At 52.2% G+C, this 14,260-nt stretch overlaps 1 protein-coding gene across 1 annotated transcript in view; it reads right to left on the bottom strand.

Annotated features, from left to right (window-relative positions):
* Nucleotides 1–14,260, bottom strand: part of LOC114484127 (glutamate receptor ionotropic, kainate 5-like) — a 26,382-nt gene that overhangs the window by 2,993 nt on the left and 9,129 nt on the right. The window contains exons 6-7 of the mRNA XM_028478320.2: nucleotides 9,912–10,115; nucleotides 4–94 (exon numbers count right to left, since the gene is read on the bottom strand). Coding sequence (XP_028334121.2) covers nucleotides 4–94; nucleotides 9,912–10,115 — 295 coding nt within the window. The remainder of the gene's footprint in view (nucleotides 1–3; nucleotides 95–9,911; nucleotides 10,116–14,260) is intronic.

Genomic DNA, 14,260 nt, shown 5'->3' with positions numbered 1-14,260 from the left:
TGCTGATTCCCAGGGTCATGAAGGGTTTGGAAAAGTCGATGACCTTCTCCCGCTCAGCTGTGATGGTGAACGCAGCCACAGCCAGGTCTGCCTTCTGCTGGAGGGGAAGCGGGGTGGGGGCAGATGGGCGGGCCAGGGAGGCAGATGGGCAGTTAGAGAGAACGCACTGAGGGAGCGACTTAGAGTATCAGAAGCTGAGTGAGAGGCAACGAGAGAGGACAACAGAAGGAGCCAGGGGACTGGCTCCAAGAGTGCACCTCGGGCCTCCAACTGGACCCTTGTCACCTCACGCCTGCTGTAAGCGGCTCCTGTGGCCTCCTTCCTGCCCGGCTGCCCTGCCTCATCCAATCTCTCCCGCTCCCCAGTCAAGTTCATCATCAAGACCCTGCTTTATAAAACCTACCACTGACCACTCCCACCAGGCCGGGGTCCTGAAGAGAGAGCCTGAAATTGGAGTTGAGATGCCTGGACGCTGACCCACTCAGGACCCTCTTGGAGCCTTGGTTTTCTCTTCTGTATGAACAATTAACAGGTAACATTTATCAAGCGCCTACTATGTGCCAGGCTCCATGCTAGATGCCACTTTATAGAGCTTATCTTGTATAATCCTCTTAACAGCTCCCTGAGGGCCACTCCTAGGCCCATTTTATAGAAGGGGAAACTGAGGCTCAGAGAGGCAAAGGCACGAGGGAGTAAAGGCAGGGGCTGGGGACCATAGAGCACAGACGTGACCTCCACTCTCCTGCCCCTGGCAGACACCAGGGACCTAGATGTGTGCATGAAGCCACCCCTGACACACAGGACCACGCCCGGCTCGGTTGAGATAATGACCTCAGGAGAAGCTGCATGTGGTCTTGAGTCGGGGAGGGGTGGCTGGGGTCCAGGTCTGAAGTGGTGAAGGGTGGGTAGTGGGTGGGGTATGGCGGAGAAGAGGGTGTGTGTCGGGGTCTGGCTGACACACTGGAATGCCTGATCCAAAGGGGCCATCTCGCTCTTGCCCAGCTGGACGCCAGCCAGTCGTTAGCTGTGGGCAGGACACAGGGTGGGAAAAAACCTGGCACTTCTCACACACACACACACACACACACTCACTGCACACGTGAGCACTGTACATGGTCAGGTCTACAGCACCAACATGTGCACACCATGCCATATCCACACGTGTGCCCAGACACAGGCTGACCCAGTGACATACTGTCCACGTGGACTCAGGCAGACAAACACGTGCCCTGTACACGAGTGTAGGGAGGAGTGATGACATCGTGGGGGGGCATTCCCTAGAGGCACAGTGCACACACCCGAACACGTGGCCTCACGTGTGCACATACATGACAGAGGGGGCAGGGCGCTGGGAAGGGCCGGGGGTGGGAGTAGAGAGTCCTGGCTCTGCCCCAAGCTCACTGGGTGACCAGGGCCAGGGGCTTCCATGTCTCTGGGCCTCCGTTTGGTCCTCTGTAAAATTGGGGGGTGGGAGCGAGTTGTCTCCTGGGTTTGGAAGCCGGCTCCCAGGATGCTCCTTCCAGGCATACTAATTCCATCGCCCAGGGCTCAACGGGGCCCCAGCACTGACTCCAAATTCAAGTGGAGTCCTCCCCCTGGGGCTGAAATAAGAGTCAAGGTCCTGGATCACTGGCCTGGGAGGAGGGACACACTCACCCCCCAAAGGGGCTGAGACTGAGACCACATGAGGTAATACAGACTGGGACAGAACTGGGGTGGGGAGAGAGGGCACAGGCCCCAAAGATACTGAAAAGAGAGGTGGCACAGGCTGAAAACAAAACCAAGGTCAGGGAGAGATCACGTGGACCCAAAGGCAGCAGCATGCGAGTCACCTCTTGGTGCCTGCTTCCCTATTTGCCACCAGCACTCTACACTTCCCGGGATCTGCCAGGTCATCAGGCCCAGGTGGCAGATCAGCTTGCATGAAGCCAGGACCTGCTGCAGAGCTTGTGCATGCTCTGGGCCTCCCTCAAAATGAAAAGCCTTACAGGTTGTTTGGTAAAGGGATTAAAGCAGCACACACCAGTTATACCCAGGTATCAGTTGTTGCTCAAATCCAAAAAACCCACCAAATATCCGCAATACCAGACAAACAGCAAAGGTCTGAGTTTCAGCTCTATTGGGACCCTCGTCTGAGTTTCTAAGGTTTAATCTTTCCAACTTCTTCCCCTTTCCCCTTAGCCCTCGGGTTGGTGGCTGCTTCCTCCAGCTGCTACCTTCAGGATCCATTAGCTTTCTTTTTACTCTTTCAGTTAGTGGGTTAACAACTTTACATCTAGTTAACAATTTTTTTTTTTGGGGTGCGCTGCGTGGCTTGCAGAATCTTAGTTCCCTGATCAGGGGCTGAACCTGGGACCTCAGCAGTGAAAGCATGGAGTCCTAACCACTGGACCGCCAGGGAATCCCTAGTTAACAATTCTTTGTATTAAATTCTCTCTGTTCAAATAGCTGATCAGAGGGGAAATCCCTGGCGGTCCAGTGGTTAAGACTCCGAACTTCCACTGCAGGCGGCACGGGTTCGATCTCTGGTCAGGGAACTAAGATCCCACATGCCTCGAGGTGCAGCCAAAAAAAACAAAAAAACAAAACAAAACAAAGAAACAAACAAAAATAGCTGATATGATTCTGTTCAAGTAACTGGTGCTGTTTTGTCTCCAGACTGGGCACTGACTGACTGATATCAGCCGTGGGTTTATTGTCAACCTCCTCACTAAATGCTATTTCAGGCTCATAAGATCTGATCAGCAAAATGTTGCCAATGTGATGGACCAGCGTCAAGAGACCAAGTTCTCGGTGTTCTATATCGGGGTCCCCAACCCCTGGGCCGTGGACCGGCACGGGTCGCAGCCTGTTAGGAATCAGGCGGCATAGCAGGAGGTGAGCGGCGGGCAAGCGAAGCTTTATCTGCCGCTCCCCATGGCTCCCAGTCGCTCGCATTATCGCCTGAACCATCCCCCCGCCAGTCTGTGGAAAAATTGTCCTCCACGAAACCAGTCCCTGGTGCCCAAAAGGTTGGGGACTGCTGGTCTATATGATGGCAGAAAGCAAGAGAGTTGATGCCAGCCTGAGGCAAGACTGAAGGTTTATACTCCTGGCTTCTGGTGGTCCTTGGAAAGCGGTATGGAGAAAAAAGCATTTGCTAGGTCAGTAGCTCACACCAGCTGCCAACGGCTGTGTTGACTTGCTCCAGTAAAGATACTTCATTTGGGCCAGCATCTGCGATTGGAGTCACTGACTGATTGCATTTACAGGAATCCACAGTCATTCTCCAAGATCCATCTGCCTTCTGCACAGGCCAAACAGGCCAGTTGAACAGGGATGAGATCACTACCCCTGCTTCTTTCAAGCCATTAATGGCGGCACTCATCTCTGCAATTCCTCCAAAGGATGTAGAATTGCTTTTGGATTACTATCCTGGGAAACGGGGAGCTCTAGGGGCTTCCACTGGCTCTTTCTACCGTAATGACCCTGACTCCACGGGTCAGGAAGCTTATTCCAATTATACAACCAGGACCTGGAAAAACACAGTGAGTCCAAGGGCCTATCAGGCCCACTCTGAGTGGAACTTGGGCTCAGATTCCATTTATCACTTGGCCACATAAGCCCTACTGTGGTCCACCAGACAAAGCAGGAAAAATCAAAATGACTTGCCATCTATGAAAATGACAGGAGGTTGTCTGAATATCTAAAAATCCATCAAAAGCCTCAAGTGCCAAGAAGGAACTCGTGTTAAAAAAGGGAAAAAAAAAAGAAACTGATGTAGTCTTTCTGGAAAGCAGTTCAGTATATAACAAAAGCCATACGAAGGGTTTTCCTCTTTCACCTGGTAATTCTGAGATTCAATCCTAATCAGCTACAATGCAAGCCAAGCTTTCGTGCATAAAGATGTTTGCTTATGGCTGTTTATAACAGCACAAACAAACATCTAAAAATACCTGGAAACAACTAAATATAAAAAATGCTCCAATAAATTACAGTACATCCACATGGGAGTTAATATGCAGCCATGTGACATTCTGTTTAGATTAAAACAATGAGATATTTTTAGCCTTTCAGATTGGCAAAGGTTTTTTTAAAAGATTGATAATACCCATTGTTGGCAAGAGTGTGGAAAATTTGACATTCTCGTGCACTTTTGGTGGGAATATAAATTGGTGGAACCTTTCTGAAGGGCCATTTGGCAGTATATACTTAAAAAACATTCATACCCTTTGAACCAGTGCTTCCACCACTTGGAACTTACCCCTCAGGAATACCCCCACCAATCCAACTGATGGTAGCGTTGTCTATGCCTGCAAAAGCTGGAAACCACCCAAATATCCATCAATAGTGGACAAGTTAAATAAATAATTCATGCTCAGTCACGCAAGGAAATCCTTTTGTCTCCCCCTTGAATTTCAAATAGGCATCTCAAACGACCCGCGCCCAGAGATAATTCTTATCCCCCTGACCCCCGACCCCACCAAGGTTCTCCTCCTATGTCCTCCCCGTGGTGGAACTGGCCTTGTCATTGGCCCAGCTGCTTAGCCAAACCCTGAGTCACTCTTGATTCCTCTCACCCTCTGACACACATCCCACCTGGTGGTACACCTGACACAGCTACCACTCGAGCACAAGCCAGCATCTTCTCTCTTCCACACCTCCCAATGGCCTCTGAAATGGACCACCTTGTCTCTACTCTTGGTCCACTACAGTTATTTCTCAGCAGCCGGAGTAATCATTTTTAAATGATTGTGAAATTAAATCAAGGTCCTATATCCATAAATGGAATATTAGTCAGCCCTAAAAAGGCAGTACTCATCATTTTACAACATGGATGAACCTCAAGCACATCGTGCTGTGTGAGAAGCCAGACACAAAAGGCCACATATTGGCTGATTCCATTTATATGAAATGTCTAGAATAAGTAAATCCATGGAGACAGACAGCAGAGTGGTGGTTGCCAGGAGCTGGGGAAGGGGGGAATTGGGAGTGACTGCTTAATGGGTTCGGGTTTTCTTTGGGGGTCATGAAAATGTCTTGGAACTAGATAGAGGTGATGGTTGCACAATACTGTGCACTGAATTAAATGCCACTGAATTTGGTTAATTTTATGTTATATGAATTTCACCTCAATAAAAAAAAAGAATAAACAAATTAGATCATGGCACGTTCCCTGCTTAAAACCTTCCAGTGACTTCATAACACACAAAAAATAACATCCAAAAAGGAGCAAAGGGACTTCCCTGGTGGCGCAGTGGTTAAGAATCTGCCTGCCGGGCTTCCCTGGTGGCGCAGTGGTTGAGAGTCCGCCTGCCGATGCAGGGGACACGGGTTCGTGCCCCGGTCCGGGAGGGTCCCGCATGCCGCGGGGCGGCTGGTCCGTGAGCCATGAAAAAAAAGAATCTGCCTGCCAATGCAGGGGACACAGTTTCAAGCCCTGGTCTGGGAAGGTCCCCCATGCTGTGGAGCAACTAAGCCCGTGCGCCACAACTACTGAGCCTGCGCTCTAGAGCCCGAGAGCCACAACTACTGCAACCCGCGCGCCTAGAGCCCGTGCTCCGCAGCAAGAGAAGCCATCACAGTAAGAAGCCCAGGCACCGCAATGAAGGGTAGCCCCCGCTCTCTGCAACTAGAGAAAGCCCGCACGCAGCAACGAGGACCTAACGCAGCCAAAAATAAATAAATAAATAAAAACAAAAAGGAGAAAAAAAGGTGGGAGGGGTTTGATTCCCTGGCCGTCCAGTGGTTGGGACTCAGTGCTTTCAATTCTGGGGCCTGGCTTCAATCCCAGGCCGGGGAACTAGGATCCTGCAAGCCACTTGGCTCGGCCAAAAAGAAAACAACAACAAGAACATCCAAACTCCTTACCTGCAAGACCCCGGTAACTCGGGCTCTGTTCTGGGACCTCCAGCTTCCCCCTCACCCACTCCCCACAAAACTCTGTGAGGGAGGGAACATCATTCCCACTTCAAGAGGGGAAGCTAGTTCAGAGAGATGAAGTGGCTCACCAGGGACCGCACGGGAAAGCGGGCAACCCGAAGCTGGCTCTGTCTGGCATCTAACCAGCCCACAGCTGTAGTGGACACCGTGGTTGGCCGCCCAGACCCTCCTTCCGGATCAGGCACTCATGGCCCCAGGTGTTGGTGGCTGATGGCTCTGTAGGTGGAAGAACCCCTTTGCCCCAGGTCCTGACCCTCCCCGAGGACAGCCCTCATCCAATGACGTGTCGGGGCGGGGGGGCATGAAAGCCTTCCCCCTTACCTCAGGGGGATGTGTTTGATGGCCATCCCAGCTCCAGAGCTGCCCGTGGGACGGCTGAGGCCCGGTCATGACTGCAACACAGCTCAACTCCTCTCTGCCCAAGCCTGCTCTTCTACTCCCTGCTTTCCAAGGGCACCCCACACACCTCCTGCCTGCTAATCTCCACCTCGGAATCTGCTTCCCGGAAACCCGACCTAAGATATCTGCCCTGTCCTTAAGGGCCAGACCGGAGGGCCCCGGCGGGGTGGGGGTGGGGGGGTGACGGCTAAAGCCTGTGAGTGAAAGGTCAGACTTGCATCGTGCATCGAACAAAGATCCTACTGGAGGACAAACTGGAGTGGAGAGAGACGGGGCGGGGGCAGGAGGCCCATGAGGAGGCTGGTGAGAGGGGCGGGGCCTGAATTCACAGCGTGGCAGTGATGGCAGGGAAAAAGGTACTTCCAGCAGTGGCCACTGGGTGGAATAAATGGACCATAATTCGAGACTGGCCTACAAGCCCTGAGCCTGGCCCGGGGCGGCGGGCGGTGGGGGGGCGGGGGGAGGGGGTGGCTGGGGGGATGCCGGTGCCCTGGGCTGTCTTCCATCTGGAAGTCACTTGTCAGCTCTGGGCCAGCCTGCTGGGGTGCCAGCCCCGGCTCTGCCTGCCACTAGCCATGTGGCCTGGACAGTAGCTTGGTGCCTTACTCTGTCCATTAGAGAAAACTGGGCGAACACCAGGCCTTCCTCAGGGGGTGCCCGTGAGGAGTCAAGGAGTTAACACAAGTTCGTACAGTTCGGACAAGAGCCTGGCACGGCGTGAGCACCACCTAGACCACTCTAGGCTTCCCAAGTACCTGCCGGGTGTCTGGAAAGGACACAGGCCTTGGGCCAGTCACACCTGGCTGCAGCCCTGCGTGCTGGGGGCAGGTCCCTTCACTACTGAGCCCCTGACCTCACATCGGTAGGAGGGCAGTGATCCTCTGGGCCAGGAAGGATTGTTAGAAGAATTAAGTAACACTTGAAAAGTTCCTGGCACGTGGGGTAAGTCCACAAACGTCAGCTGCTGCTGCCGTGAGGCCGGTGCTGAGTATCTGTGCGAAGCTCAGTGTACTTGGCCATCCCACAGCAGGCAGCTGAGCCTTGGAGAGGCCAAACTCCACCCATCCTTTGCACTCTCAGCCTGCTCCTCCTCCAGTGTTCTCTCCCTAAATGTCAGCGCCATCGCCCAGCTGCCCAAGCCAGAAACAGAAGGAACGCTCACGTCCTCTCTCCTCCGCCCCCGCCGCAGGCGGTCACCAAGTCCTGGCCCTCTCCAGCCTCCCCTGACCGCCCCGCAGGCCATCCAGCAGCCCCGATGATTCTGTTTCTTCATTTGAGCCAGCTCAGCCCTTTGTGTGCAGGGGGGTGCATCCCATGGACCTCTGGCTGCGGGCCAAAGTCTTTAACCCTAAGAGCAAGGCCAGGCCAGGCCACTGAACCCCCAGGGCGTATCACAGGGCCTGGTATACAGTAGGCACTCAATAAATACTAGCTGGCTGGAGGACGGACGAACGCATGAATGTATGTATGTGCTGGCAGGAATAACACTACCAACGATAGAAAGAGAGCACAGGCACACAGCACCCACTACCTGCCTGGCCCTGTTCCAGGCCCCTGCGTGGATTAACTCATTTCATGCCCGCAACAGCCCTATGTGCTAGCATTTGTTATTTCCCCAGTTTTACAGGGAGGTTACGTAACTCACCCAAGGTCACACAACAAATGCTCAGCAGAGATTCAAACGGGACTCAGGACCACACGAGCAGGAACCGATGAGAAAAGCTCCCAGCCCTGCTATGCCCACCCCAGGCCCCTTCACACCAAGTCCTAAGGGAAGGCTCGAGGTACAGGGAGCTAAGACTCTTGCCCAAGGTCATACAGCTGTAAACAGGACTTCTTTGTTGATGTTGAATAAACAGATGTCCACTTGATGGTGACTTTGGTTGGGGAGGGCTGCTCTCCCGGAGTCTTATTTCTGGGGGCCCTGATGAACAAACGTTCTGAGCTTACGAGACTGGGGCCCAGGCTATGGCAGTGAGGTCACAGGGGAGGAAGCCTGCCAGCGAGGTGGGCGCGTCCGGCCACCAGCTCTAGCCTCCTGTCTCCTCAGGCCCTGGCTTCGGACTCTTGAACCCACCCAGGGCAGAAGCTTTCAACCAGCTGGCTGCCTTGTAGGGCAGGGCCTCGGGCCTGCCAGCTGGGTGGCGTGAGGGAGACCGAGCCACCAGAACCCGGAGCGGGGGGGGACACCCCGACCTCTGTCTCCCCCAGAGCAGCTCTGCTTTGTCCAGGGCCCTGAGGGCTCTTTCAAATGGAAAAAAGGCTCTGCGGTCAAAACAACTTTCGAAAAATCGTGCCTTATGGGATAAACATCCTTGTCAAGCAAAGTGGCCTTTCTGAGTCTCTCCTGGTGACATTCAGGGGCTCAGGAGGGTGAGTCTCTGACGCTGTCAGCCAAGTCCAATGTCAAGGCCACCCTGACCGTTTGTGGCCACAGGTCCCTGCTCCACACACCTGCCCTGGACGTGCCCCTAAGCTGGGGGCCTGTTTGTCTTTTTTGGGCATTCGCCCACACGGCTTCTCATGACTGGAATAAAAAGAAGAACCACCTGTGACAAGCAACGTGTGCAGCGTGTCTGTAACCTTACTACAGACCTGTCAGGTATCATTATCCCCATCCCAGGGAGAGGAAACTGAGGTTCCGAGGAAAGAAATGACTCACCCCAGCACTCAAACCCAGGTTGGTCTGACTCCAAAATATTTTTTCCGCTGCACCCCTGCCTACCACCCCCCACCTCACTGCCTCTTGCCCTCCTCACCTACATTCGAATTCTGTCCACACTCGCCCCGGCTGCTCCTCTAATATGCCCCACACCCAACTCGTTCTTACTAATGTTCCCAACCCACCCCCCGCTGTTTGTAAATGCCATCAAACACATTGCCCTTCTCCCACACCCCCCCTTCACCCTGCTGACTCCTTCACACTCTTTGGGAATCTGCTTGGGCGTCACCTCCTCTGGGAAGCCCTCCCTGGATGCCTGGCTGGGTCCCTCCTCTGAGTTTTCCCCATCAGCCAATGGCTCTGTCTTGTGGTCATTTGCTTTTCTGCATCTCAATGGGACCCTAAGTCGCTGGGAGCAGGGTCCAGGTCCCCTGTGCTCACCACTATATCCCGCGCCAGCGTGGTGCAAGGCACACACTAGGTGCTCAATAAAACACCTACTGAATGCGTGGCCTTGTGAGCGCAATAGGCAGCCTCCACGTCCCCCTCCTGGCAGGTGCTGGGCACGTCCCGGCCGCCTAGCCCTATCCCTAGCTCTCACAGGAGGCCTTCTGCACCTCCTCCACGTCTGTCCAATTCCCACTCCACGTCTCTTTCACGCACTCAACACATCTTTGAGCACCGACTAAGCCAAGGTGGCGTGAGGGAAGCATTTGAAAGCAGGACACGGGAAGGGGTGCATCGCCCTTCTTCCCCACTGTGCCCGCCCCGTGGTGCTCAAGAGCCACAGGGACACAGCGCACCATCGGCTCCTGCCCCTTGTACGCACCAGCCTGCTTCTGAGGCACCGTTGGCTGCCCTCCCGCCCGCCCGCCCGCCCTTGCTCACCCGACCCACGGCCCCTTCCTCAGCCCCAGCCCCGCCGTACCCGGTTGATGAGCTCGCCGACCATGCCCGTCCAGGAGCCGTTGGGCTCGGGCGCCCCGTACAGCCCGTCCTCCACCAACCGCAGGCGGTAGCGGAAGCGCAGCAGCTCGGCCAGCTCCCGCAGCATGTCCACGCAGAAGCCCTCAAAGCGTTCGTTCCCCGACAGGGCCTGGAAGTTGGGCCGGCGCATGACGTACGGGTTCTCCTGGGGAAGCAGGAGAGAAGGGGTGGGGGTCGGAGACTGGGGCATCCGGGGGCTGGGTCGTGGGTCCCAGGGCTCAGGCTGCAGCCAGATCAGGAACCTGCCCGTAGAGTGGAGATGACGGGAGTCCTTGCCTTCATCCCCTGCTTACGAATGCTCAGTCGGCGGCGGGGGGTGGGGCTGGGGGGTGGGTGGGGGCATGTAAATGAGGAGGCTGGGATTAACATATACACACCGCTGTATATAAAATAGATAACCAACAAGGGCCTACGGTATGGCACAGGGACCTCTACTCATATTTTGTAATAAGCTATAAGGGAAAAGAATCTGGAAACGAATATATGTATCTATACATACATATATATGTATAACCTGAAACTAACAACACTGTAAATCAACTATACTTCAATTTAAAAACTAAAACTAAAAATAACTACCAAAACAAACACAAATACTCAGAGCCAGGGAAAAAGCACAGGGACCCTGCCAGGCCCTAGCAGATCGCAGGAAACTGGTTTGATCTCCACCAGACAACCTCGTCTCAAGCTCAAACGGCTACAAGGGAGGCAGGCAGGTAACCTGAGTGAATCAGACTGGATGGAGATCGTGCCAAACTTTCAAACTTTTGGCTAAAACCCGCAGTAAGATATATATTTTACTTGTAATCCAGTCATACACATACGTCTATGTGCTCACAGTTGCACACTTGTAACTAGACTTAGTTCCACAAAGCAGTCCTTTCCCTTACGACTATGGCAGAATACGCTGCTATTTTCCATCCTGCTCTACTTCATTTTTCTCCACAACCAATAACGACCCATTAAACTGACTTCATGAGCCACCAAGGGATCAAAGAGGATCTGCCCCACCAGGATTTAGCTCCAGCCCAATGCTGCCACAAGGGAAGCAGGCCTGAGATGCCAGATGGTCCAATGTCAAGAGAATTTGGAAACCCAGGTTGTTTTGTAAAATCTCCTGATTTTAAAGGTTAGCAACAGTTCAAATTCTAATACCAATTTTATTTTATTTTTTTTTTTAATGCTTTGCAGGCTAAACAAACACCTGACAGTTTGCAATCTCCGGCCTACAGCTGTTTTGCTATGTTGATGCCTACTTCTGAGGGGTTTGAGCAAACTTTACCGACCCTTTTTTGTGCCAAATAAGGACAAAAGCAGAGAGAATATTCCAAGTGCTAGTAAGACGAGGCATATGAAGATGATGGTAACGAAAGGGATATTTATCTTACATAGTTATTGTCTAAATGGTTGTTTGTACAGTGTCACTTTGGACTTAGGAATAAAAGGAGTTAGGACTTAGGAATCAGCCAGAAGGGCTTTGGCAATAATATCCATATGGTTACCATGTGGATTGAACACCTGCGAAGTACCGGCCCCTGTGCTGCGTGCGTTCTCTGGATTTTATCAATTTAATTCCTCACGGTGGGAATTCCCTGGTGGTCCAGGGGTTAGGACTCCATGCTTTCACTGCCGAGGGCGCAGGTTCAATCCCTGGTGGGGGAACTAAGATCCTGCAAGCTGTGTGGTGTGGCCATTAAAAAAAAAAAAAAAATTCCTCACAGTGACCTTACACGGGAGGTATCCTTAGACTCACTTTACACATGTGGAAACTGAGGCTCACAGAGGTCAAGTGACCTCTGGCACCTCTCATTCATTCAGCACAAAATTACTGAGCTCCGAGGTAGATGCCCAGTATTTTGCAGCTCCTCCTGTCAAGAGATAGAGCGGATTTCTCCAATCCTTGGGTCTGAGTGGCCCTCGAGACTTGCTTTGGACAACAGAATGCGTTGGAAGCAGTGCTGTGTGACTTTCAGAGCCTGGGCCCTCAGAGAGATCTCTTGGGACCCCAGTGTAAGGAAGCCCGGGCCAAGGACTACCCCGGTAGTCCAGTGGTTAAGAATCCTCCAATGCAGGGGACGTGGGTTCGATCCCTGGTCGGGGAACTAAGATCCCACATGCCGCGGGGCAACTAAGCCCACGCACTGCAACTACTGAGCCTGTGCACTCTGGAGCCCATGCACCATAACGAAAGATCCCGCGTGCTGCAACTAAGACCCGACGCAGCCAAATAAATAAATAATTTTTTTTAAAGAAAGGGAAGCCCAGGCCAGCCTGCTGAAGGATGAGGGAGAACGAGTGAACCGAGACGCGCCGGCCAACAGCCCAGCCTAGACACCATCTGAATGCAACCACAGTGAGCTCAGCAGAACTGCTTAGTTGGCCCACAGAACTGTGAGAAATAATAATCGTTATTGTTGGAAGCCTCCAGGTTTGGGGGCGGTTTGTTATACAGTGATAGGTACCATAAGGTACCTATAGACTAGATTCCAGGACCCCAACAAAGTCCCAGAGCTGAGGGGAGATGGGATGGAGAGAAGTCAGTGCTTTTCTCTCTCTCCCAAGCCACATTTTCAAATCCAAAACTGTGGAACTGGGAGTAGGAATGAGATTATACTAATAATAGCAGCAGCAGCTAGCATTTCTTGTGGGCTTGCTGTGTGACAGCTATTCTGTCAGCGTAGGAGGTCAGTATTATTACCTCTATTTGAGAGATGAGGACACAGGTCCCGAGAAGTGAAGTAGTGAGTGGCTGAGATGGACAAGTCAGGCTGAGTCCAAAGCTCTGCTCTTAAGCCCTATGCCAGACTAAACAAGAGCAGACCTGGGAGAAGCTAGACACAGAGACGGTGGGGCAGGGGGGTGAGGGGGGCGTGCCTGGCCGGGTATCAAAGCTAGAGAATCAGAAATCAGGAATTCTCTAGACAAACACCCAGTGTTAGAGCTGGAAGGCGCTCATACAGTCCTCTTGATGTACACAGGAGGAAACCGAAGTTCAGAGAGGTCAGGTGTTTTGCCCAAGGTCACACAGCTGAAGCAGGGCAGTAGGAAGGGGAGACTGGGCAGAGCTGGGATTCAAAATCCAGTTGCTGTGCTCTCCAAAGCCCTTGTTCCTTCCACCAGGCCAAGCTGATCTTCAAAGTCAAGACTGAGGCACCTGGCTTGTGGATTTGGGTTCGAGGCCCCAGGATCAGGTGGGAGCTGATAGAGCCAAAAACAGGGACTGAGCCCTGTGAACAGAACTCAAGGTCAGAAAACAATGATCTAGCACTCAACCCGCAGCCCCAGACCATCAGATCCAAGGGTTTTAAGAAGGCTCTAATCCAAGGTTTTCAGATTTCTTCAAAAAGAATCTTCTGCAGGGGCTTCCCTGGTGGCGCAGTGGTTGAGAGTCCGCCTGCCGATGCAGGGGACGCGGGTTCGTGCCCCGGTCCGGGAGGATCCCACATGCCGCGGAGCGGCTGGGCCCGTGAGCCATGGCTGCTGAGCCTGCACACCCGGAGCCTGTGCTCCGCAACGGGAGAGGCCACGACAGTGAGAGGCCCGCGTACCGCAAAAAAAAAAAAAAAAAAGAATCTTCTGCAGAAGCCCAGCATTGCAGACAGACAGTGGGATGTTGCTAAGTCTGATTCTAAGAACTCATCCTACGAATGGCTATGCACCTGTACACAAAAATGTAGGTCCAGGAGAATCATGGCAGCGTTTCTTGTATCAGGAACAAAGACTGAAACAGCCTAATTTGGAACAGGTTAAAAAGATTATTGATGTCATCAAAGAATCCCAGGCAACTACTAAAATAACAAGTTCTATAAGATATATTCAGAGGAAAAAAACAAGCTATAGAACAACGTGTACAATATGCTATCCTTTGTGAAGGAAAAAGTGGGTATGGGCTTGTACATGCTCAGACATATCTGGGAGGATGGCGAAAAAAATGGGGGACTGGAGAGGGAAGGGGACGGATTTTTTCACTCCTCCCCTCCGCACACGCTTTGAATTCTATTTAGTGTAGAATTAAACTGAATGTTACTTAATTCTATTTAATTAACTTCTGTTCCGCCCCCAGTTTAAAATTTTAATATTAAAATATTTTTTAAAATTTAGAGGTGATATTTAAATGCATATATGGAAATGTAAAAGATCAAAAGAACCAAAGCAATCCTAAAGAAGAACATGAAAACTGGAGGATTTACCCTACTGGGTATTAAGACAATTTAAAACTGTGGTGTTATGAAAGAATGCTCAACATCATTAGAGAAATGCAAATCAAAACTACAATGAGATATCATCTCA

The sequence above is a fragment of the Physeter macrocephalus genome, chromosome 17 (genome assembly GCF_002837175.3).
Source record: "Physeter macrocephalus isolate SW-GA chromosome 17, ASM283717v5, whole genome shotgun sequence".
Classification (NCBI taxonomy): domain Eukaryota; kingdom Metazoa; phylum Chordata; class Mammalia; order Artiodactyla; family Physeteridae; genus Physeter; species Physeter macrocephalus.
Note: the sequence above shows the minus strand (reverse complement) of the source record. Positions and strands in the feature narration are given on the sequence as shown.